The sequence below is a fragment of the Budorcas taxicolor genome, chromosome 8 (assembly GCF_023091745.1).
Source record: "Budorcas taxicolor isolate Tak-1 chromosome 8, Takin1.1, whole genome shotgun sequence".
Taxonomy (NCBI): domain Eukaryota; kingdom Metazoa; phylum Chordata; class Mammalia; order Artiodactyla; family Bovidae; genus Budorcas; species Budorcas taxicolor.
The window spans coordinates 108,907,287-108,933,352 of NC_068917.1; the positions used below are offsets into that span (position 1 = coordinate 108,907,287).

At 48.3% G+C, this 26,066-nt stretch overlaps 1 protein-coding gene across 1 annotated transcript in view; it reads left to right on the forward strand.

The window, feature by feature from the left end:
* The window catches only part of PAPPA (pappalysin 1), a 256,271-nt gene extending 233,653 nt beyond the window's left edge, over positions 1-22,618 (forward strand). The window contains exons 21-22 of the mRNA XM_052645172.1: positions 3,587-3,685; positions 22,511-22,618. Coding sequence (XP_052501132.1) covers positions 3,587-3,685; positions 22,511-22,618 — 207 coding nt within the window. The remainder of the gene's footprint in view (positions 1-3,586; positions 3,686-22,510) is intronic.
* The last annotated feature ends 3,448 nt before the right edge of the window (positions 22,619-26,066 follow it).

Consider the following 26,066-nt stretch of genomic DNA (forward strand, 5'->3'; position numbering starts at 1 on the left):
CATTTGTTGGGTAGACTGGAAGAGGGCTGGAGGGGGGATGGAACAGTCCAAGGTTGCACAGCGTAATAGACATAGAGCTGAAGCATGAACCCAGGTCTCCTGACTTCCAGGCCTGTGAATTTTCTCCTCCACTGTCCACTCCTGCCCACAGACCACCCCCTGACCTGTCAGTGTCACAGGATAGTCCCCGGGTCATATTTCTTTCTCTATATGGGTTAGGGACCTCCCATGGCATCTTCTTAAGGCACAGGACACTGTAGTTTTTAAGAACTCCCTTTCTCCCAAGATTCAGCAGAAATGGCAGAACTGAAGCCAAGGACCCGAGACAGTTGCATCCTGCCATCTCTCTGGATCAGTCCAGCATTTCAGAAAAAGGAAGCTTGGGTTACCTGGGCATGCCTTCTGCCGAGTCGGCAGTCTGGGCGACCAGTGTGACAGCAGAATTCGATCCCTCCTTTGACTCAGCACTAAGGCCTTGGAGACCCTCACCTGCCCGGCTCTGAGCTCTGCCAAGCGATGCTTATCGCCTTTGCCCTTGCAGCTGCCCCCTTGTCGCCTTGCCTTCTAATAGTTTGTCTCTTATCTGGGCTGAAAAGTATGCTTAGAAAAGACACAAGTGCTGGGTCCAGGGAGGAGCTATCATCCTGGAATATCTACAGGAGCCAAGATTGATAAATGGTTTGGGAACCTTGAGCCCCCCTACTCTCTGCCCCAAGCTGTGTCTAAATTAGTAATTTAATTGCTTGTCTGTCAAAGCTTCACTGGGGGCCTATTCTGTGCCCAGCACTAGTCTAGGTTCCGAGAGTGCAATGCTTTTAGTCACGTGAGAACAGTAACTAAGCTCTCTTGACTCATCTAGCTATCTTCTTACCTTTCCTCCATGCAACCGTCTGCCCTTTTACTGATCATTTTACAAGATAAACATTTAAGGAAAATATATTTGATAAAGCTTTGCTCAAATTGCCAGCATTTTGCTAGGAAATCTAAGATATAAAAATGGATGACATACATTCCCTGTCCCTAAGGATAAAGAAGATGAAGAATTCTAAACTGATATACCAAGAGCTATCAGCAAAGCAGGCACAGGAAGCCACAGAAGCACATGGAGCCCCAGGGGCCATAGGGAAGGCATTTTGGAAGGGTGATGTTTGAGCTCTGTCTTGAAGGATGAATTGTTTTCCAGAACACACTGTCAGTAGAAGTTGCAGCGTGAGAAACACCAGAGAGAGAAGAAACCTCTAAGTTGTAGAGCTTCTCGCACGTGATTCTCTCTCTATAGAAAGCCTCCCTTCTCCACCCCCTGATTAATCTCCCATCTGATTAACTCCTACCCATCTTATGATCTTAGCCGAAACAATTATTTCCTCGGAGACTCCTTCATAGAGTTCTCTGATTAGGTCAGATCTTCCTGCTCTTAATTCTAACATCGTCATGTACCTTTCCTCCCAAGCTCTTATCAAAGTTAAAATCAGCAATTAGATAAGTGAGCCTGTGACCAAAGTCTGCCTCTTCACTGCAGTGTAAGGCCTAGAGGAGGAGGGGCTCTATTGGGACGGCCAAAAAGTTCATTCAGGTTAGTCTATAACCTTGAAGGGAAAATCCAAACAACGTTTTGGCCAACCCAATTCATCAACTCATTATTACATCCTTTTTTTTTTTTTTTTTTTAAACCACAATGTGTGCCACTTAGTTGGTGTTCAACAGAGAGGACTGAATCGAAGATGAATGGATGAATGGATGGATGGTTGGGTGGGTAGGTGGGTGGATATAGCAGCAGGAAAGGGTACATAGTAGAGAGCAGCTAGTAATGAGACTGGAGATACTTTTCAGTGGCCCAATTAAAAAAAAAACACTTTTATTTTATTGTTATTTTTCTTCCTCCTCTTCTTCTCCAGCTACTCCTTTACCAAGCCAGTTCTTTTTTATTTTATGAAAAGGACATTTGGTTTCTATGATTAGTCCTTATATATGATATAAGAAAGAACATAGGAAAGAGAGCCCCCAGACAGATCTCCTAAGGCTCAGAAAAGAGCAAAGGGCTTATCCTTTGTGGTTGGTGCCTCTGCTCCAATATGAATGTGGCTAATGTATCCATTATGGCAGTCACAGGGCAGAGTCCCACCTGAGTTCACAGCCTTGCGTATGTGCACACACAGTTGAGCTCAGCTCTCTCCGTTCTTGGCTCTGCCTTGCTAAGATCTTTTCTAGACCCTAATAGGGTGGTGATGAAATGGAATCAGGCCTCAAGAGTTGGTGGCACAAAGACTCTGTGACTCTGGAGCACACATGCAAGAGACAAGGATGCCACACAGGCTGGACTCCTTGTGAATCTGGTTCTCCCAGAGCAAGCCCACAGGAAGTCAGGATGGGAGGGAGAGACGGCTGGATCACAGAGGTTGTGCTGGGATGCAGGGGCCTTAGCCAGCTATTGACATCTTCTTTCTCATCAACAAGTCACTGAGCATCAGAGACTCCCAACCCAAACTTTACTCAGAGAAGTTTCACTTTCATTTCCTTTCTATGTTAAAGGGTTACACAGTATTACCTCTGATGAGGGGAGGGGAAAGTTCATTGCTTTGAGAAAACAGTGGTCTAATCCTGCCTCTATTTTACCACTGGGAGCCCTGAGGCCTAGAGACAATAAGCCACTTACTCAAAATGACCGAATAGCCAGCCAGGTTAGACAGTATGCTAAGTGTTCAGGTGGGAAATGCAACTGCTGGGGGTTGCAGAGACCCCTGCCTCTGCCCTAAGCTGACTCTGGGTTCACATCAGTAATAACTCCATCATCTTCTCCTCATCTTTCAAGCATCACAGAGTTGGAGAAACACGGGGAAGAGAAGAGAGAAATCGGCATATTCTAGATATAACCTAGAAGGGTAAAGAAAAATGAGATGTCAGCTTAGACTGAAATCTCTGCTCTGCCTCTCCAGTTTGCTCGTGGCCAAGTCCCTTTCTTGCTCTGAGCCTCAAGGTCTTAATGTGTCAAGTGGGAAGAGCAATGCCTACCTCATGTGTTTTTTTGAGAATAAGAGGAAAACAAACATGGAAACTGTGTGACGTCCAGTATATCTATACTCTCGTGTTAGAGGAGAAAGTGCCCGCAATCACACACCAACCGTTGTGCCAAATCCCAACGAACTCTTAGGTTCAGTCTCTCTAGTTCTTTGTTAGTTTACATTCAGCTTCCGAGTGTATTTGCATGTATTTTTATTGTAAATTATGGTTGTAAATATCTACTTCCAGGAAAAAGTAGGGGAGGGGTCAGATTTTCTTATTTCTCCAAGTGAAAGGAGCCCTGTGCTTCAGGAGGACAGAGTGGTCTCTCCTGTGCTTTTGCGCACCCAGCATATAAGTGTGTGTCTCCTAGCATAACTGTAGTTGAGTGGGGAAAGATCTTGGCTAGTTAAGAGTCTTTAAAAATGGCAGACGTGATGATTTGTCCCAAAGGGTGGAGGGATTTGAAGCCAGGTAGGCTGACTCAGAGGTTTGTGAGAAGAAGAGAGACAGCTGAATATTTACAGGAGCCAGTCGCTGCTCACTGCAGGATGCTAATGAGGCCTCCCTTCTTCCTGCCTCTCTCCAGCCCTTCATGGGAGACAATTACTGTGATGCCATCAACAACCGCGCCTTCTGCAACTATGACGGTGGAGATTGCTGTGCTTCTACAGTGAAGACCAAAAAGGTAGGTAGGCCAGGGCGCCCCCTCTCTGCAGCCACCCCTGCAGGTGTCTCCAACTTACTGGCCCAGGATCACCCCTGGGTGTTGGACAGCCCATTGTCCTGGGTGTGTCAGCACTCCCCTACAGGCTTCACTGTGTTCTATCACACTGTATTTTTCATTCTTTTGTTCAGTGGTGGTGGAGGTTTAGTCCTAAGTCGTGTCTGACTCTCGCGACCCCGTGCACTGTAGCCCCTCAGGGCTTCTCTGTCCTTGGGATTCTCCAGGCAAGGACACTGGAGCGGGGTGCCATGCCCTCCTCCATTGTACTCAGTACTTGAGCTCATATCATGTGCTGAGCCCTGAACGAGGTGTGGAGCTGCATGGATGATCTTTGTAGATGGTCCCTTAACCTCGCAGCTTAGAGTCAGGTACGGAAGCTGGCAAGTTGAAGAGCAATGCTTTTTAAAGGAAAGAACAGCATTCCCTGAGGGCCCAGGCAAAGGGTTGGAGAAGACTCTGCGGAGGGATCTTCATCAATGCACACAACTGAGGGATGAGAAGGGGCAGGGAGGTGGCCAGGAGAAGTGTCTGGGGCAGGAGGCTGGCATGCAAAATCCTAGAGAGCACACACGTTTACGGAGTATGGCTAAAGCCTAGGGGAAGACGCAAGATGAGACGTTCCTGACAAGGTAAGTTATGATCTTTAAGCATTGAATAATCTCTTTCATTGTTCACACCTGGAAAATTAGCGGGTATGCTCTTGGTCACCATTTTCTTCCTTAGCACACTAGGATGTAGCGGGAGTGATTCAAGTGTTTATGGTAAAACTGGGGCATCCAGGTGAGCTGTGGTGGCACCCACCCAGAGAGGAGGGGCCACCTCCGCTTTCCTCCTGGTGAGAGCTGGAACCACAGTTTGGGGCCTGAGCCAAGAGCTGGGAGAGAGGTGACCAGCCTGGCCCAGTGTGAGTTAAAAAGTCTTCCTGTGATGAAGAGGTTAATCGGGAACAGTTTCTATCTTCATGCTCATCTATATTCTCAGCTGAAAAATCATTGACCCTCTCTCTCATTTTTAAAGAGGCGAAACTGCTCTTGAGAGAGGAGGGAGCACAGACTCGTGGTCATTTCGGCTACAGAGCCCTCTGTGATGAAGTGGTCCAGACTTGGCATTTCCTTAATGGGGGTTCTGAGACCCATGAAGGAGGGATGATTTGTCCAAGGAAGAATAGTGAGTGATGGAGCACAGTTCCTGGCTTCTATCCTCATCCCTTTGTATTGCAGTGTCCTTAAGACAAATTGTTCCTGCAAGAAAGATGCTCGGATTCTAAATGAAGGGGTAAACAGGGCAAGACCCAAGAAACACTCAAGTTGGAGACTTGTTAACTGCGTCTCTCGGTTGGCGCCAGGCTTATCTGATTGCGTTTGCTTTGCTGTGTATTGTTAGTATACTTAGTATATGGTTGTGATGTACAATAATTTATGAAACTATTTATCTCCAATGAAACTATTTATCTCCAACTTTTGATTTTAACTTTTAGGTGACTTCATTTTCTCACAATGGTAATGATGCTAATGAACATTTTTGCATAGAAATATTCTATAGCTCTAATTATTCATTTACAACTGATTCTTGGAATTGACCTGAGTAGGATACAAGATGTGAGCATTTTTAATATTTAAATCTTATTGGCATGTATTTGGTTTTCGGAGTTTTGTTAGTTTCAGGTGTACAGTAAAGTGATTCAGTTATACATATAGTTCTTCTTTTGTAAGATTCTTTCCTCATATAGATTATCACGGAATAGTGCATATAGTTCCCTCTGCTATACAGTATAGCCTTCTTGATTATCTGTCTTACATATGTTAGTGTGTGTGTGTGTTTATCCCAAGCTCTTGATTTATCCCTCCCCTGCCATGTTTCCCGTCTGGTGACATAAGTTTGTTTTTGATATCTGTTCCTGTTTTATGAATAAGTTCATTGGTATCTTTTTAAAACTTAGATTCCAAAACTATATTGAATGAAAGTGGTGACAGTGGGTTTCCTTGCCTTGTTCCTATCTTAAAGGAAATGCTTTTGGCTTTTTGCCATTAAGAATGATGTTAGCTGTGGGTTTGTCTTATATAGCTTTGACTATATTGAGTTAAATTCCCACTTTCTGGGGGGCTTTTATCATAAATAGATGCTGAATTTTGTCAGAAGCTTTGTGTCTACTGAGATGCTCATATGGTTTTTATTCTTCAGTTTGTTAATGTTGTGTATCACACTGATTGATTTGCACATATTAAAGGATCTTTGCATCCCTAGGATAAATCCCGCTTGATCATAATGTATGATCCTTTTAATGTATTGTTGGGTTTGATTAGCTAGCGGTTTTGCATCTATGTTCATCAGTGATATTGGCCGGTAATTTTCTTTTTGTGTGTGTGGTGTATTTTGTCTGGTTTTGGCATCAGGATTATGATGGCCTCATAAAATGAGTTTGAGAGTGTTCCCTCCTCTGCAGTTCTGGAAGATTTTCGAAATGATAAGTGTTAACTCTTCTCTAAATGTTTGATAGAGTTTGCTGTGAAGCCTTCTGGTCCTGAACTTTTGTTTGCTGGAAGTTTTTTAATCTGTGTTTAAATTTCAGTACTTGTGATTGGTCTCTTCATATTTTCTATGTTCTGCTGATTCGGTCTTGAAAGGTTGTATCCTTTAAGCATTTGTCCATTTTTTCCTGGTTTGTCCAATTTATTGGCATGTGGTTGCTTCTGGTAGTCTCTCCTGGCCATTTGCGTTTGTAACTTCTTTTTCATTTCTAATTTTATGGATTTAAGTCCTCTCGCTTTTTTTCTTGATGAGTGTGCCTAAAGGTTTATCAATTTGCTTGTCTTCTCAAAGAATCAGCTTTAAGTTTCATTGCTCTTTGCTACATTTCTGTTTCATTAATTTCTGCTCTGATCTTTATGATTTCTTTCCTTCTGCTAACTTGGGACTTTGTTCCTCTTTAGTTGTTTTAGGTATAAGACTAGGTTGTTTATTGAAATTTTTCTTGTCTCCTGAGGTAGGATTGTATTGCGATGAACTTCCCTCTCAGAAATGGTTTGCTGCATCCCAATGGTTTTGGTTAGTTATGGTTTCATTGTCATTTGTCTCTAGGTACTTTTTTTCCCTTGATTTTTTCAGTGGTCCATTGGTTGTTTAGTAACATATTGTTGAATCTCCATGCGTTCGTGTTTTTAAAGTTTTTTCCCCTAGTAATTGATGTCTAACTCCTAACATTGTGGTTGGAAAAGATGTTTAATTTCAATTTTCTAACATTTACCAAGGCTTGATTTGTGGCCCAAGATGTGATCCATCGTAGACTGTTCCACATGCACTTGAGAAAAAAGTGTATTCTGCTGCTTTCAGATGGAATGTTCTATAAATATCAGTTAAGGCCTGTGTTTCCTTCTTGGTTTTCTGCCTGGATGCTCTGTCCATGTGTGAGAGTAGTGTGTTAACCTCACCCATTGTTATTGTATCTATTTCTCATTTTCTGGCTGTTAGCACTTGCCTTATATATTAAGGGGCTCCTATGTTGGGTGCATATATATGTACAATTGTTATATCTTCTTGGATTGATCCCTTGATCATTATGTAGAGTCCTTCCTTGTCTCTTTATTTTAAATTCTGTTTTGTCTGACATGAGTGTTGCTATGGAATACCTTTTTCCATTCCCTCTCTTTCAGTCTGTATAGGGCCCTAGATCTGAAGTTAGTCTCTTGTAGACAGTATATACCTCGGTTTTGTTTTTATATCCATTCAGACAATTTGTGTTTTTTGGTTAGAGCATTTAATCCATTTACAGTTAAGGCGATTATCAATATGAATATTTCTTATTGCCATTTTGTTCATTGCTTTGGGTATTTTTGAAGGTCCTTTTTCCCCTTCTCCTGTGACTTGATGCCTGTCTTTAGTAATGTGTTTGGATTGCTTTTTCTGTGTGTGTATCCACTGTAGATTTTTGGTTTGTGCTCCCATTAGATTTTGATATAGCAGTCTGTATATGTGCCAGATTTTCAGTTGCTGATCTCTCAAACACATTGCCAGTATCCTGTACCCGTGCTCTCTTCTTCTCGTGATTGCTGGCTTTGACATATTCGTGTGTGGATGGTTTCCTAACTGTATCTGTGCCTTTACTGGTGAGGTCCCTGTTTGTAATTTTCTTGAATCTTGTTGTGGCCTTGTCTTTCCTACCTTGAGAAGTTCCTTTAGGATGTGTGGTACTGAATTCTCTTAGCTTTGGCTTGTCTGTAAAACTTTTGATTTCTCTGTTGAATCTGAATGAGGGCCTTACTGGGCTGAGCAGTCCTGATTGTAGTGTATGTGAAACTGTGTGTGTCCTGCAAGAGTGAAACCTGCCATTTCCCCCAGTCCCGAGGAGCTCCCACACTCGAGCCAGATGCTTTGGGGTTTCTTCTTCCTGATGCCTTGCCCTCAGGCTGGGGAGACTGACGTAGCGCTCAGGACACTCACTCTTGCAGGAGAACCTCTGCGATATAGTTATCTTGCAGGTCACCCGCCCAGAAGCTGTGGGGTTTGATTAGGTCAGGAAAGCACCCTTCCTCTTGCGCTCTTATTGTGGCTTCTTCTTAGTCTGTAAAATCTCTGTGTTGGTAGGCTCCAGGCTTTCCTATTGATGGTTGTCAGCAGTTAGTTGTGATCTCGTGTTTTCCTGGGAGGAGCTGAGCTCAACTCCTTCTACTCTGCCGTCTTTTCTGGGATCGAGGGCTGTTTCTATAGTTCGGATGCTTGCTGCTCCTTTCTTCACCAGGTACTGGCCGTTGTCCCCTTGCTATGGGGTGTGCCGCTACGGTGGCCCTTTGCAGGCTCCTGAAACAGCAGGGTTGGGGCCTGGCACCTACTGCCAGGTCTCGTGGCATCGGCCTGTGCCCACGGTGGCGGTAGGACTAATGCCTGCTCACAGAGCTCCTGTAGCTGGAGTCCTGGTGTCTGGGAGCATGCACAGGGAAAGAAGCCCCGATGGCGGTCCCACGCCTCTCCTCACACACCCGTCATAACAGCGCCTTGGCGCTGTGGGGCCCAGGCTCCTTCCAGGTACACCCTTGGTTGCCGCAGTCTAGTCCGTTCCGGCTCTTCCGTGCAGCCACGTTCTTCTCCCTGGGTCTGACCTCTGAAGCCTCATCTTCTGTACCCGGCTCGCCCTGCACTGACATAGGAATGTGCCAGACTGGGGAGCACAGGGGGCTGCTGTGCTCTCCTCGCAGCTCCTCTTCCATCCAGCGGACGTTCCCACGGGTGAGGAGACGCCCCTGGGTGCAGAAACCTTTCCTCCTGCATAGCTCCCTCCCTGGGGCGCAGGCTCCGTTCAGATTCCTTCCTTTTCTTTTTCCTTTTGTCCTACCTGGTTACGAGGAGGTTTCCTTGTCTCTTTGGAAGTCTGAGGTATTCTGTCGGCATTCACTAGCTGTTCTGGGTGAATGGTTCTCCTTGAAGATGTATTTGTAGTGTTTGGTGGGAGAAGATGAGCTCCATGCCCTACTCATCCTCCATTTCAATGCCCCCTCCAGGTGTGAGCATTTTGAAGGCTCTCGATTCCTGATGCCAAATGAATACAGTGTGTCTCTTTCACTCCCGTGGAGTCAGCCACTTTGACAGTGAATAGACAATGAAGCTTGTGTAGAATTATGACATGTGATTCATCTGACACCATCAGCTAGACAAACAGCAGCTCTGATTAAAAGAATTTTCCTACCAACTATAACTTACGTACTAAAACATTAAAATATAAAACTAATATATTAAAATATAAAAACTAATTTTATTGGGAAACTTTCTTAAATGGATTGTTATTTCTACAGAGCGCATGGTAGGGACATGCAGTCATAATTCAGGCTCAGGTGCAGATTCCAGGTGGTTACAGTCACTGGAATATATAGATGTACATCTCAGGTGGTCATTTTGACCCTGTCTTCCTATGCTAGGTTCAGCTGCAGCAGTTTCAGGCTCTAGGGCTCAGAGATGAGTGTTGTCTCTCGAGTCAAGGACCCAGAGTCTGTTTTCTAGCTAGTTCTGAATATGTTTCCTAGTCCTTTTTTCCCCTTTTCTATCTACATTATGAATGCAATTTTAGCCTTTTGTGTTAAAAGACTACCTTCTTCCACTTTTTCACTTCTTCCTGTTGGCCAAGGCGATGGAATGTAGGTGAGCAGGCTTCCTCCATGACAGGAGATGTGTGTTCATGGAGCATCGCTATGGGCTGACCACTGGACCAGGCTGGGCACACGGCAGAGTCCAGGCGCCACACCTGCCCTTGTCTGTAAGGGCAGGTCTGTAAGGGGAGCCAGACTATAAGCAGTGAGGTATGTTGCTGTTGTTAGTCACTCAGTTGCATCTAACCCTTTTGCAACCCCATGGACTGTAGTCCACCAAGCTCCTCTATCCATGGGGATTCTCCAGGCAAGAGTATTGGAGTGGGTTGCCATTTCCTTCTCCAGGGGATCATCTGAAACCCAGGGATCGAACCCACATCTCCTGCTTGGCAGGTGGATTCTTTACCACTGAGCCACCAGGAAAGCCCCACTGAGGTATATAGCTATGTATCTAGTGACCTTTGCAGAAGGGACAGTGAAGGGAAGGTGGGGGGGGTCATTTGAAGAACAGTGTGAAGGTCAGAGAAAGCGTTCCCAAGGTCTCCCGCATTGTAGACAGACACTTTACCGTCTGAGCCACCAGGGAAGTCTAAGAGAGATTCACACTGAGACCTGAAGAATGAGGAGGAACTTCTTTCCTGGTGCAGGTGAATGGTGGTTGGGAGAAGAATGGGGAGAGCTGTGGGGACTCTGCGTGACCTTCACCTGTGGATTAGAGAGCCTGATGGCCTCTGTCACAGTGAGGTGGCTTTACCATAGTTATTCTGTGCACAGAAGTGTCTGGACATCTCTTCAGATGCGAGACTCCTGAAGTCTGACTTCTGGAGAACAAAGGTGATTCAAATTAAAGTCATACTCCTACAGTTTAAATTCCCCAACCTAACTTCTCCATAAACTCCAACTTCTTGAAACCCTTCTACTCTCTCATCTCCAGCCAACTGTGCTTGCAGTGGCTGCTTTATAGAGACAGAAGATAATAAGACAGGATGCCTATTAGTGAACTGCCGCATGTCAGACTTGCATCCTCCCTTACCTTCTTTAATCCTCATGTCAACCCTGGCAGGGCACTGGGAACCAGTTGGGGCTTGTGTGTTAGTCACTCAGTCAAGTCTGACTTTCCAACCCCATGGGCTGTAGCCCGTAGCTCACCAGGCACCCCAGTCTGTGGAATTCTCCAGGCAAGAATACTGGAGTGGGTAGCCATTCCCTTCTCCAGGGGATCGTCCCAGCCCAGGGATCAAACCCAGGTCTCCGCATTGCAGGCAGATTCTTTACCAGCTGAGCCAGCAGGGAAGCCCTTAAGTTCGGGCTTAGCGAGTACTTACAGGACTTGAGTTTACTGGCTGCAAGTGCCACGGGCCAGAGTCGAAGCCAATTCCGTCTAAGTCCAAAGCCCAGCTTGTTCTGCTGCAGGGGCTGCGCCACAAAAGAGGGAAGCGGGGGCGGGGGGTTGCAGAGCCTGTCCTCAGTGCACCTGGGCATGGCCCTACCTGGTCCAGCTGGAGACATTTCGCTGTGGACCCAGAATGCCAGGGAGCCTTGGGTGTGGGACCCCTGCTCACTCACTTTGACAAGGCAAGAGCAGCTTTCCCCAGGGTGGGGAATAGCGGAGACTCCCAGCCCTGCCAGTCATCCGTGACTGCCCAGACAGGAGTTTCCCCTGGGCACAAAAGTCTCCAGCTTCCACAGCAGGAAGCCTCTTGGGGCAGGAGAGGGGCCAGAGGCTGGCTTTCTCTCCCCCATACCCCTCCCATCTCTTACCTGCCGGCCTATTTCACTCCCACCTGTACTCATGGCCCCAGTTCCATCTCATGGCAAGTCCCCTGCCTGTAAACTCCCAGCCTGGTGCTCAGAATCTCATTGACAGCGGAGACTGACTCCCTGCACTTTCCAAAATGACTGTAATTGAGCACTTACAGGTGCTTGGCCGTGGCATAACATCTCTGTGCATACTATTCCGTTTAGACTCTAGAACCAGAACCGTCCAACAAAGCCCACATTTGAGACTCAGAGAGGTGGAATCACTTATACAGGGGGGCAGATCTCTGTGTAGGATTTAGGATTTCCTGACACCAAGCAAATGACAGATAGTAGCTGCTGTGTTTCAAGAGCTTACTGCCTACCAAGCACAGCGTCCCCTTTTCTTCCATGTGTCGGTTTATTTCATCAGCAGCGCAGCGCTGCTGTAGGCACGGTCTTTTTTAGCCCCACTTTACAGATGGTACAACTGAGTCTTAGACGGGTTGAGATCACACAGCTGGTAAGTGGTAGACCTGAGACACAAACCATGTGATTCCAAGTCACACAGCTCCTGCCTCTGACCCTTGTTCTGAACATCCGCTTGCTCTGGGCTTGTACCATGCCCTTCCTGGAGTCCCTTTCCTCTTGCTTCCTGGCCCTGCTGGATTGGGGTCCCGGGTAGGAACTCCAGGAGCAGGGTGAAGCACTCCGTGGCTTCTCCTGCACGTCCTTCCTCCTCAGTTCAGTTCAGTCTCTCAGTCGTGTCTGACTGTTTGCAACCCCATGAACCGCAGCACGCCAGGCCTCCCCTGTCCATCACCAATTCCCAGAGTTCACCCAAACCCCTGTCCATTGAGTCGGTGATGCCATCCAACTACCTCATCCTCTGTCATCCCCTTCTCTCCTGCCCTCAATCTTTCCCAGCATCAGGGTCTCTGCAAATGAGTCAGCTCTTTGCATCAGGTGGCGAAAGTATTGGAGTTTCAGCTTCAACATCAGTCCACCCAGGACTGATCTCCTTTAGGTTGGACTGGTTGGATCTCCTTGCAGTCCAAGGGACTCTCAAGAGTCTTCTCCAGCACCACAGTTAAAAGCATCAATTCTTTGGCACTCAGCTTTCTTTATAGTCCAACTCTCACATCCATACATGACCACTGGAAAAACCATAGCCTTGACTAGACAGACCTTTGTTGGCAAAGTAATGTCTCTGCTTTTGAATATGCTGTCTAGGTTGGTCATAACTTTCCTTCCAAGGAGTAAATGTCTTTTAATTTCATGGCTGCAATCACCATCTGCAGTGATTTTGGAGCCCCGAAAAATAAAGTCAGACACTGTTTCCACTGTTTCCCCATCTATTTACCATGCAGTGACGGGACCAGATGCCATGATCTTAGTTTTCTGAATGTTGAGCTTTAAGCCAGCTTTTTAACCTTTTGAATGCAGAGTTCCAAAGAATAGCAAGGAGAGATAAGAAAGCCTTCCTCAGCGATCAACGCAAAGAAATAGAGGAAAACAATAGAATGGGAAAGACTAGAGCTCTTTTCAAGAAAATTAAAGATACCAAGGGAACATTTTATGCAAAGATGGACTCCACAAAGGACAGAAATGGTATGGACCTAACAGAAGCAGAAGATATTAAGAAGAGGTGGCAAGAATACACAGCAGAACTGTACAAAAAAGATCTTCACAACCCAGATAATCACAAAGGTGTGATCACTCACCTAAAGCCAGACATCCTGGAATGTGAAGTCAAGTGAGCCTTAGAAAGCATTACTACGAACAAAGCTAGTGGAGGCGATGTGGAATTCCAGTGGAGCTATTTCAAATCCTGAAAGATGATGCTGTGAAAGTACTGCACTCAATATGCCAGCAAATGTGGAAAACTCAGCAGTGGCCGCAGGACTGGAAAAGGTCGGTTTTCATTCCAATCCCAAAGAAAGGCTATGCCAAAGAATGCTCAAACTAGTGCACAATTGTACTCATCTCATACACTGGTAAAGTAATGCTTTAGTAATGCTCAAAATTCTCCAAGCCAGCCTTCAGCAATACGTGAACCGTGAATTTCCAGATGTTCAAGCTGGTTTTAGAAAAGGCAGAGGAACCAGAGATCAAATTGCCAACATCTGCTGGATTATCAAAAAAGCAAGAGAGTTCCAGAAAAACATTTATTTCTGCTTTATTGACTATGCCAAAGCCTTTGACTGTGTGGATCCTTCTTCCTACTTTCCACCTAAAACCTCTTTCTGGTCCCTGGAGCTGAGACCTCCCTGTCACTTAAGCCAGAATGATGTCTGTCTGTTCCCTCCAGCCTTCCCCCCTCGCTTGTCTGTGCAGACCCCCGCTGTTCCCCTCATCTGCCTCGTGGGGTGACCTGGGCCCTGCTGGAAGACGAGACAGGACAGTGCAGGAATGTCTGAGGAAACTACCTGCCAGGCATGCCCAGCCTCCTACCCAGGCACCTGTGTGCACTGCAAGGCAGACAGGAAGAGGTGGGACTCAGTATTTTCTTATTGGAGCCAAGAGGAGTCCAGAACACAGAGCAGATTTCCAGAATGGTTGCTTCAACAGCTTCCCCCTATACCAACGGCGAACGATCGTTATTTCTAATTGGACTCTTTCTAGGTCCGCATGTGTAGCAGGGTGTAAGGGAGGAAGGAGAAGTAACCTTCAAGTATTTGACATACCAGTGTTTTCCAAGGCGCGGGGCCTGGAACGATGGTGGCGGTCATGGTTCGGTTGGCTGCTAGGAGACTGGCTCTGCAAGATGTCTCGGGAGCTGCGGTGTGGCCCCAACTCTGCAGCTCAGTTCTGCGGCCTTGGCCAGGCCAGGCTTGCCTTGAGTTTTTATCTCCTGATGTTCGGATTAGATTCATGTCTAAGGACTCTCCACGTGGCTTCCTGAGTGAGGTGGTCCTTGAACAGGAACTTGAAGGCTAATCAGGGTCAGGGGACCAGGGAAGAGTTAAAAATTGGCCCCAGGAGCGTGTCTCGGCACAGGATGACATGCCCAACTGATAAAAGGAAGCGTAGGCCTGCCACCTGTGTTTGCTCAAATCTAAGTGAAAACCTGCTTTCTTGGGAAAGGGTATTGAAACCCCAGTGGAGCTCACTGGTCTAAGGAGGCTAGTGATTCTGTAAGATAGGGGAAGACAGTCAGGAGCTTTAGATGGGAAGCAGTCATCTCAGCAGAGCTGATAGAGGGTTGTTTGCAGAGTTGGGGGTACATGTCAACAGCTCTAACGTCTCAGCTTAGCAGCCTGAATGGTCCTCTGAAAAGGAGTCAGGATGGCATCGCATCTCTGCGCACAGCTCTCTGTGCCTCTCCACTTCCCCAGAGTGAACACTGGTCCTCCCAGCAGCCTGCAAGGCCCTGAGTGCTCTGCCCACCCCAAGACCTCACCAACCCCCCCACTATTGGTGCCTTCCTCCACTTCTCTCCAGCCCTCGGGACTCCTTGCCACCCTGCACACAGGCCAGGCACCCTCCTACCTTCCAGCCTTCACCACGAGGTGCTCTTTTGGCCGAGAACATTCTTTTCCATTCATCCTTATGACTCAATCCAGGTCTCTTGCCCAAGTTCTGTGTGTTCAAAGTGCCCCACCCTGACCACCCGCCTTCCATCACCTCTGGCCCTTCTGCACCGTTGACCTCAGCTTCCATGTCTTCCTTCCTTTCATAACACGCATCACTTTGGCACATACTGTGAGAATGTATGTATTATTCGTTGCCTGGCTATTTCGATACCTCTTGCTGTTGGAAGAAAAATTTCATGAGAGTGAGAAGGTGCATTTCTTTTCATCATTGTTATATCCCAAGTTCCCATGTCCCCTACTGCTGAGAACCTGCTATGTGATAGCGACTGTGCTAGGCCATGAGCAGAGGGCCAGGCCCAGCCATGAGGTCATGGGGACCCATGGGCAGGCGCTGAGAGGCCAGGAAATGCTAATGGAGACCCAACAACTGAGGCCAATCACCAGAGCTCCTCAGAGAAGACCATGTTAGAGGTGAGGCGGGGAAGTCGCAGCAGGTCTTACCCAGGTAAAAGTAGTGAGGGGAAGGCCAGAGAGAAAGATGAGAGAGAAGCATGTTCCTGGCAGAGTGCAGAGTCTGTGCAAAGCCCAGAACAAGGGAACACAAACTCTGATTCCCTGAAAAGGGCCAGAGCACAGTGCAAGAGGTGAAGGCATGAGAGGTGAATCTGGGGTGCAAGCAAGGCTTCTATAAGCCACACTGGGGAGTCTGAACTTTATCTAGGGAGCAATGGGAGTATTTGATGATTTTAAAGACTGAACCAGCCGAGAGAATCCTAGAAGGCTTCCTGGAAGAGGGAACACATGTGCTCAACTTGGAAGATTAGTAAGACAGTAGGCAAATGACTAAGCCAAATAGACTAATTCTTCCACCCACTGGTTTCTGGAGTGTTAGGATTTCCCCCACTTGGGGTGTAACTTTGACTTCTTTTTTTCCTGTGGCTGAATTCAACACTCATTTCAAACTTGATCCTATGAAAAGAACCAGGCCTTTCTATCCCCCTAGAATGACGATCATCACAACCATCATCAATGGCATTACCACATCATCACCACTGTCACCGACATCATTTAGTGAGCACGAATTCTACACCAGGCCTTATGCAAGTGTTGTCCTTGATTTTATACTTTATCCAAAATACTTCTGCATGGCAGGACTGTTATTTCCTCTGTCTTATAGATAGGCAAACCTAATCCCCCTCCCTGCAAAGAAGGCACTTGCCTGCTAGCATTTCACTACCTTACACTGCTCCACTGCTAACAACACAAGGAATCAGACCAGGTCTCCTTGTCTAACCGGGTGCACTCCTCCACATTACCCACACTCCGTGCTTTCTCCTCCACTTACCCGCGTCTAAACAAGCTTTGGCATTCCCTGACTGCTGCATGCCCCGTGCCAGGCACAGATCTGCACAGTCCCAAGGGAGCTATAGAGGAGCCCCAGCATCAGGCCTTGGTCTGCTTGAGGTTACTAAGTCTTTCCATCAACACTGCAGCAACCCAGAGACTCATGGTAGTGAAGCGAGTCGCCCAGGGCCCCGCGTGGGCGGGTGGACAGTCAGGCTTTCTGACCTTCACTGCAGCACGCCTCCCGCTCCCCCACGCCGCCCACCCTCTGCTGTGACCTCCCTGTTGAGTGAGTCAGAAGCCAGCCTCAGACAGCCCTTCCGCCAGGCCCCCGTGGCGTTGGCCAGGCTGCATTCCTGAGCCGCTCACACACACGCGGGTGGAGGTGTTACCCTGGGCAGCTCACCCATGGGTTGAAACCCCTGTGCTGAGCACTGTCTCCAGCCTAGAGGAAAAAGCGAGAACCTTGGCCTTCCATCACCGACCTGGGCTTGTTGACAGAATCCCAGAGTGGGTGGCCAAGCCGTTTATGGGACAGCCTAGCGGCACGATGCTGGGAATCCCAAATGTAAACTGGCCGCCGAGGCCTTGATGCCGTGGGTGGTAGGTTTGCTTGGGAGGCCATCCAGGGGAGAAGGTGGAAAGCTGCTCGGGGAATCCGGGCATCTGGGAGTCAGGCTTGGAGCCAGCTTTATTGGGATGGGACTCGTCTCTACCAGACCTCAGCTTCTTCTTCTGTGAAAGGGGACCCTGCCTCCTGGGGGAACAGTGCCGGGGAGCAGTTACAAATTGGGGCGCAGGTCCAAGGTGCCCTGCCAGACAAATGACTCACCTCTTCGCATCTTCATTTCCTCTAAGATGTAAAACGAGGATTGTGGGAATAGCTGCGTTATGAGAGCTGCTGGGAAGGGTGAGTAACGGGGCACCAGGTACCATAAGAGGTAGGAGGTAGGAGGTAGAGGCGAATGACCATTAAACACGCCCCATAGCACTCGGCCGGGATGGGGGACGGAGCACTGCCTTCCCCCTCTTGTTCGGGCTTGCCGATAAGTTCTCGGTGTCCAGAGTTGGGGCTTAAAATCCTGCAGCATCTACCAGGTTGACAAGTAGTGAGTTCCAGGGCAGGTCTGAGACAGGCCGAGGCCTCTATTTTACCATCTGTAAGCTGGGTAGCTAAAGGACAGCAGCCTCTCAAGCCTGGGTGGAGCCATGTGGGAAACATCCTGCACGGCGGCCTCAGGCAGTGGCTGCGTGTGTGTGCACACAGCCGTGGACCGGACCTGGGCGTGTCTCTTCCAGGTCAGACCTGGGGACACCTGCGGGAGTGGGTGGGGCAGGCAGGCTCCACGTCCTCTTATGAGTTGTAGATGCCCAGTCAGTAAGGATGCCTGTGAGCAGAGACCCCGGAGGCAGGCTCTGAACAGGCAGGTCACGGAGAGGCGAGAAGAAGGGCGAGATACCATGCTTGTCCTCCACACCGGGACCTCTGTGGGCTGGTATGGAGGGGGCATTGCTCCTCACCAGATCCCTTGTCTCACCGGTGGGGAGTCCAGCTCCACAGGTACCTACCTGCCGAAGGTCGAGCAAGGTGCTCCCAGGGCCCTAGCAAGGGCTCCGTTGATGCGCCTGCGTTTACAAGCATGGAAGGGCACAAGGAGCATCCCCGATTGTCCCCCTGAGACCAAACCTTCTAGACTTTGTTGTGTTCCGACTAAGGTTCCTGCCCTGCGGATCCAGACCCATGTCTTTAAGGGAACGCTGAAACTGCCTGAGCCGGGCCAGGAGGAAAGCATGTGCACACATCACGCCCCACACAGCCAGGGTGCCCGCACGGACCTGAGAAGCTCCCTGGCATCATAGGGCCCTGCTGGCTGATGATAACTCTGGAGAAGCCCCTGGGACTGGAGTGGCAGAAAGGAGGATGTGCAAGGCACAAGCTGTGGAGAAGGGCAGCATTTCCTGGTCTTTTCTGCCCAGGGCATCGCCTTCCACCTTTCTGGGGCTGAGAAGGAGTCTCAGACAGAAGGGAAGGTAGAGATCATTAAAATCAACTCGGTGTACAGATAGGGAACCTGAAGCCCGAGAAGGGAGGTGACTTGTATGAAGTTACGCAGCACAGGAATGCAAGAGCAGAGGCCCCCTGACTGGTGTTGTCCCTGGGTATTTGTGCTTTCATATGTCCCTCCAGTCATGGGTCCTTTGAATGCCTGCCACGTGGTAGATGAAGAGGTCAGCCACAGACACGGGGACTTCCCTGGTGGTCCAATGGCTCAGATTCCATGCTCTCAATGCAGGGGGCCTGGATACTATCCCTGGTTAGGGGACTAGATGCCACGTGCCACAACTAAACAATCTCACATACCGCAGCTAAGACCCAGCACGGCCAAATAATACGTATTTTAAAAAGCAACAACACAGACATGGCCCCTGCCCAGACAGCACAGGCATACAGGCACAGACGTGATTCCGTCCAAGAATGGCATAGGGATAGAATGCTAGGGTATGGGAGGAGCGTGATGGTCCCGTCTTAGGTCAGGCTAAGGAGGCAGGAGGCAGGGCTTGCAGTAAGACCTGGTGGATGAAGAGGAGCTGGCCAGGAAAGCACAGGAGCAGGGAGGAACAGGAACAGCTGAAGACTTAAACCCAAGAAAACACCTGGAGTCTTTGAGGAAACAGGAAACAAACAAGCCGCAGAGAGCGAGGGGATGAAGGGAACCAGATGAGGTCTAAGAAGGGTGTGGAGATCAGGCAAGGCCTTGAACTCTCGCTAAGGACTTTGTGTCTTATCCTAAGAGACAGAATCTGTTGCACGTTTGCCTGGGTGAGGTGCAACAGGAAGCAGGAGAGAGAAACCATATGTGAGGCTGTCCCGAAAGACTCGTGGATCCCAGTGGGAAGAGTGAGAGAACACACTGTGCAGAAGACGGGAGCGGTCACCGGGTCATCCTAACACTAGAACGCGGGCAAGGGGATGGAACGGGCCCGGGGGAAACCGAGGCCGCTCACGTCGGGGAGGAGGAAGGCAGGAAGGGGGTCACAAGCAGGAAGTACAAGCCTGCGGGAAGCCAACTCAGCATTGAGCAACCCGGGTGTTAGACCGCGTTCTGGGAGGTTTTGCATCTTTTCTGTTGAATCCTTGCAACCATCTGAACTACAGTAGAGGAAGTCCCCTACATACGAACCTTCAAGGTGCAAACTTGCAAAGATGGGAACGTGCATCTGGTTCCAGCAAGGAACCAGAACCTGTGCCATCGACGTCGGGCGTGAGTGGGATTGCAGCTTGCCTCTTCCTCTGTCTCCAATCACTGATGATCCTTCAGTTTTCCCTCCAGGCAGTAACTCTTCTTGCCTGTTCACTCTGTGCCAGCCCCTGTATGCCAGTCATTGTACTATGGTACTTTTCAAGTTTCTGTACTGTAGGATTAAAAATATTTTCTTTTTGTGTTTTTTATGTATTATTTGTGCAGAAAGTATTATAAACCTGTTACTGTACAGTACTGTATAGATGATTGTCTATATAGTACTAGAGACAATTGTTAGTTGGGTACCTAGGCTAATTTTGTTGGACTTAGGGTCACACTGGACTTAACAAACGTGCTCTGGGAATGGAACTCATTCGTATGGAGAGGACTTGCTGTATTTTTTTTTTTTTTAATCACCGTTTTCTAGATACACAAATTCAGGGTGATGGCAGTGAAGGGGTTTTTCCCACAGTTGTTCAGCGAGTATGAGGCCTTACTGAAGTCTTCAGCAAGTAAGGATGCTAATCCAGGCCTCTCTGCTCACAGGGTCTCCCCACTGGACCTCAGTTATTAGATCTGGACCTGGCTCTGCCCTCAGTCTCCCCACTTTGGAGGATTTTCTCTAGGTCTCTTCCAAGACTAACGTTCTCTGCTTCTTAGGGTGGTGAAGAAGTTGCAGAAGAACATTTAAGATGGGACGGTACAGCCCCTGCATACGCATGGAGGCTGGGGAGTGTCCTGGAATCAGGGCACCATGAGCAGCTGAATGCAGCAAGGCTCTGCATGGAAGTGGTAGCTGTAGGGGTGCTCACCAGGGCATCCCAGACCTGTGAGCTGGAACTGAAGAGGGAAACGAGGAGTTGCACTAGCCATACTGCGGTGAGAGTCAGAGAGAGGGAGAAGAGAACAGACCTGCATCCGTATTCTGCAGCTTAGACGCTGGGGACACAAGAGTGAGCAAGGCTGACACAGTTCCCGCCTTGCTTACCGAGAAAGAAGCACACCCGGCATGCGGCAAGCATTGCTTGCTATGCTCATTTTATCAGCTAATTCATTACCCCTTGTCACAGCCACTGGAGGGGCATGCTTTCGCCTCTCCCCTTTTAGGAAAGATCACCGAGGCTCAGAGAAATTGTCACCTATTCAAGGTCACACCTCAATTAGGTGAGAGAGCTGGGGCTTCAACTTCAATCTTCTGGTTCATTCTTACACTTTTAAATTATTGAAAAGTTGCAGGATGGAGAGAGGTTGGGGAGGCAAAGAGGGAAGAAAGAAGGACACGGAGCAGGGAGAAAAAGTGTTCAGGAGAACGAGCCCACAGCCAGAGGGACAAAGATGCTCTCTGAGCCTTGTGAGCACTCGAGACCCTGCCCAGGCAGGAGGTGAATGAGGCCATTACATCCATCTGTGCAGATGGGGTCCCTCTGGGGAAAGCTCTATGCAAATGTCATGATGCAATGAGGTGAAATCCACTTGCGTCAGCCCAGGCTGGGGCTCAAGCAGGGACCGCTCTGTGCTCTTTGCAAAGACAGATCCTTTGCCGTGTTGGGAGGATGTTCACTCTGCTGGGCTCTTTCTCACAGTTTCTAGAAAGGAAAGCCAGCCCAAGATCACAAAGCATGTGAAGGGATGGACTGGGAAATGAAATTTGGGCCTCTTATTTTTTCTCTTTTCCCCCAATTTTATAATCTATACATATATCAAATTGTCACGTCGTGCACCGCTCACTTTTTCTTATGCTAAAATCTGCTCCTAGGACCCCTCAACCTAGTTTTCTGCAAAAAAATTCTCTCTGTGAAATGTTCCCCTCCAGGATTTCAGGCACTCTAGAACAGGGGTCCCCAACCTCTGGCATCTAATGCCTGACGATCTGAGGTGGAGCTGATGTAATAATAATGGAAATAAAGTGCACATTAAATGTAATGCATTTGAATCATCCCCAAACCATCCCCCACCACCCAGGACCATGGAAAAACTGTCTTCAACGAAACTGGTCCCTGGTCCCAGAAAGGTTGGGGATCATTGTCCTAGAAGGTGGTCGGAGCTTGCTGGCAAAAGCTTTTGCCATTTTCATAATCCCCAAATCAAAATTACCAATATGTGCAGAGAGTTAGGTTTTCCTAAAAGACATTATCGCATTGTCTTGCGATAGTTGGGAAGACCCCTGGAGGAGGAAATGGCAACCCACTCCGATATTCTTACCTGAGAAATCCCATGAACAGTGGAGTCTGCAGGGCTACAGTCCATAGGGTCGTGAAATTTGGACATGACTGAAGCAACTAAACACCACCACCTCCACTTTGGGCAAATGCCTGCCGCTTTCTGAGCCTCAGTTTCACCACCCGTAAAAGGGCGGTTGTTCTAGTGCCTGTCTTACAGAGGTGGACTTCCCTGGTGGCTCAGACGGTAAAGCGTCTGCCTACAGTGCAGGAGACCCGGGTTCAATCCCTGGATCGGGAAGATCTCCTCCAATATTGTTGCCTGGAAAACCCCATGGACGGAGGAGTCTGCTAGGCTATAGTCCACGGGGTTGCAAAGAGTCGGACATGACTGAGCGACTTCACTTTCACTTTACAGAGCTGTTGAAGAATTCAGTTCTTTCCTGGTTGTAAAGCATTTAGCACATTGCCTGGCCTGTAATACATGGCCCTGAAAATGTAAACAGCTATGATAATGCCCATGGTGATCCTGATAGACCTTATCATAAGGCTAGCAAGAAGCAAAGGCATGACTTGGACTTGAATCTGCTGCCCCAACATCCAGTGATGAACCCTCTGCCCTGCACTGCTTCTCTAGAAGTTTCTGTTTCAGCCCCAAGCACCTGACTCATCTCTTCTGCCTTTCTCTCTGCAGGTCACACCCTTCCCCATGTCTTGTGACCTACAGGGTGACTGTGCTTGCCGGGACCCCCAGGCCCAAGAACACACCCGGAAAGACCTCCGAGGATACAGCCATGGCTAAGGAAGGACAAGGAGTTGTCAAAGAATTCCCAACGCCAGGACCCGCATCCCTTTGGTATTGATTTCACAGTCAGCTGCTCAACGGAATGGCCTCTCCACACCAGGGATCCTTAGCACCCAACCGGTCTGCCTTTAATTTCACCCAGGAAGGACTCGTAGCACAGGCGTGTGAACCAAGTCTCGCCATGTTGAATGATGGAATGGAATCCCATCTCAAAGTCTTAGGAAGGTTGCACATACAGCGTGCAGTCCCTGAGCCTCCTAAAATTCTAACCGTTTGTCACACGACTGCAGCGAGAAACATATTCTGTATCTAGGAGTGTGCCCATCTGTGGTTAGTAGGCATGCATGCATACGCACCCATGCAGACACCCGTGGGAGGGCAGTTTTGGAGACTGAGCAGAGAGAGACTGGGCCAGACTCCATCCTTTCTCTCCCAGGCTCCAAACCAGCACTGTCCTTGGGAGAAAGAGAGTTACAGAAACTGCTAAGACCAAGTGTTAAATGCCAACATAGCTCACAGCCTGAGGCTTAGAATATGTAAGCTGTGCTTGAGTGCGCAGTCCTCTGGGATTGGAGGTGAAATGGTCTCTGATCACCTCCCTTCTAGGGAAGTAGGACCTGAGGAAGAGGTAAAGAATCCAAGGTATGCGAAGCCCCCAGGGTTCGAGGCCAAGCTGGAAATGGCTTAGGATTGCAATGTCAAGGTATTATAACAGCCCCCGGCTTGAGGCCATAATATCCCCCACATCCCCCACATCTTGCCTTGGGACCACACTTGCTGCTACTTTCCCGGCTGCTCTGTCCTATACATTGAGTACCCCAAGGTGGTAGGACTAGGTGAGGAAAAACCCCCACACAACCAAACTGTCTGCCTTAAAAGTGACCCACATTTTCCCACAGCTCCTCACTTCTTAGTCCTTCTGCAAGGGAAAACCCCTCATTGGCCCACATGGTGAGAAGTGAAGGCCTCCTGGGTGGGCTTCTCATCCTGGAAGGGAATTGAGGGGCTTCAGATGCTGGAACCCTCACCGAGAGTCTAGAATGTCTAAGCCAGTGTTAGATTTTATAAGCAAGAGGAACAGTGTTACGTTTCTATGATGCCGGAACCCTCCGGAGACTGTTGGGATGGCAGGGACTCTTGGGTTAGCATCCTTATCCAAGTCTTCCTGCCCCTCCAAGGTGAGAGCAGGCTTTGGGTCTGAGGAACCTCATCGTGCCCTGAGTAGCAATAGTTCTGGAGCAGAGAAGCATCTCGGATGGGATCCACACCTGGACTGTGGCTCTAGAGGGGCCTTCGGGGGCAGCCCAAGGGTTCCCAGCCTCGGTCCCCAACCACCCAGCATGGTCATCATGCCTTCCACACAGCCTTTGGCTCCCATACTCCCGTCCATCTCTGTCCTGGGGTGGCCCTTCCCTCTCTCCCATGTTCAGCCTCCAAAAGTTGAGAGGAAATTAGCCAGATGCTCACAAAAGCCCCCACCTCTTTGGGGCCCTCTTTGTTTAGCCGGTTACCTGTCCACTCCTTTTGAAATTAGTCAGGGAGGTGAGAAATACAGAATGAGGTGGAAAGAAGGCTGACATTTAACCTGATCTCTGAAACTGAGAAAGTAAGGTGAAGGGAGGGTCTAAGGTAGAGATATTGCGTAAATATTGCCACAGATCATCTCAAATCTAGTGAAGACAACCAACCAAAAAACAAATAGCATAGAAACGGAAGATACCAAGCACGTGGGCTGACTCTCCTCATTCCTGCAATCCAACACAGGCCCTGTTCATCAACTAGAGCCCCCCTTTTTTTTTTCCAATGGGGACCAAAAATAACTTCAGAAACCTTCCTACTGTTCTGTCTCCCAGCAGCAGCTAGCTGCTGACCAAGAGCATTTGAGAAGACGTCTGTTGGCCATCTGTGGTCTGTTACATTAATAAATATATCAAGGTGCTTTTCGCACAGCTGCCCACAAATAAGGACGCAGTGCTTAGATAGTTTTGTGTGGCTTATTCCATGCTACAGTCTCTGAGACTGGGTTCCAGGCATGCCATTGTTAAGGCCTGACTCAGATCCATTATATTCCCTTCTTACAAACTTGTATCTCATTTATACTGAGGGCATGTATTTTTTTTTTTTTTTTTTCCTTTAATTACCAGGGCCAATCTTTGACAAGAGAATAATAATTGTATAAGCATCGATTCCATTTTGTACCCCTCTCCAGTATCTTAGAACTCTTGCCAACTCTTCAAGTCCCCTCATGTCCTTGCTGAGTTATCAACCTGAGTGGTGCTAGATGGGAAGGAACAAATGAGGTAAGATGTTAACAGAGTTGGCTCTCCCAGTTGCTTTTTTTAACATCAGCAAGGAGCGCAAAGAGCCTGGGAGACCTAAAGACAACATTCCCGATGGAGGGGTGGCAGGAACCAGAGCAGAACCTCACCAGCTTCCTTCCAGTCCACCCTCATGCTCTTTCCTCCTCCATTCACACACATTCTGCAGCTGGCTTCTGCCTTCAGAGTCTCAGATTGATCAAGCCCTTCTCAGCAAAGTGTTTCTCAGTCTCCTCCTCACCATCATTCAAACCTGCTACCCACAAATTCCTATTTGCCAGGGATATTAGGTAGGAGAGGCTGCCTGATGGGTGGGCAGCCTCAGTCCCACGTGCAAGGTGTCACTAACAGGTCCTTCTCACACCTTAGCGGAGGAAGTCAGCTCTGGGTATGCAGTGCAGTTGTACTCAGCTTCAATTTCTTTCTGGGTATAAACTCATCCTCTCACCCCTTTATCAGCTCCAGTTTAGGACAGTGGAGTACTCACAGGAGGAGGCTCTGAAGCACTATTGTCTATCAGCAGCTCAGAGGTCCTAAAGCACTTGGCGGTTCTGAAGATGGATTCACTTCTTCAGAACTTTCTTCAGAACGTGGAGGTTCTGAAGAAGGATTAGCCTGTTAACGGCAAGAAAGAAAAGATAAGGTGGAGAGTTCGCCAAGCCTTCTCTTAGGAAGACTTTCTGAGCCACAGCCCTACTAGCTGCCACAGGACCTGTGTTAGCCCCTAGATTCTGTGCCAACCACCTCTTAAGGGAAGATGACCCTTGGGAAGTCCGTTCTGGAGGCTGAATGGGGGGTGTTATGAAAGGGGGAGATGAGCGGTTGTAGCTAGCAGGGCTCTGAGGATGGAGGGTATCAGCTGCTTCTCCGGGCTTCAGCATGCTTAGTCACTGCCTAGACAGTGCTCTTGGTCTCTTTCCCACCTTGGCCAATGTTTCGATGCTATTTGTTGAAAATAATTCTTTGAGACAGATTCTGGCTACCTCCCTTCCAGGTTTGGTTTAACTTGGTTCTGTCAGTTTGTTATAGGTCTTACCTGTGTTAAGAAAGGAAAGAAAGAGAGGAAGAAAAAGAGAAAAAAAGAGGGGAAAAGAGGGAAGGAAGAAATGAAACCATAAATTCAGGTT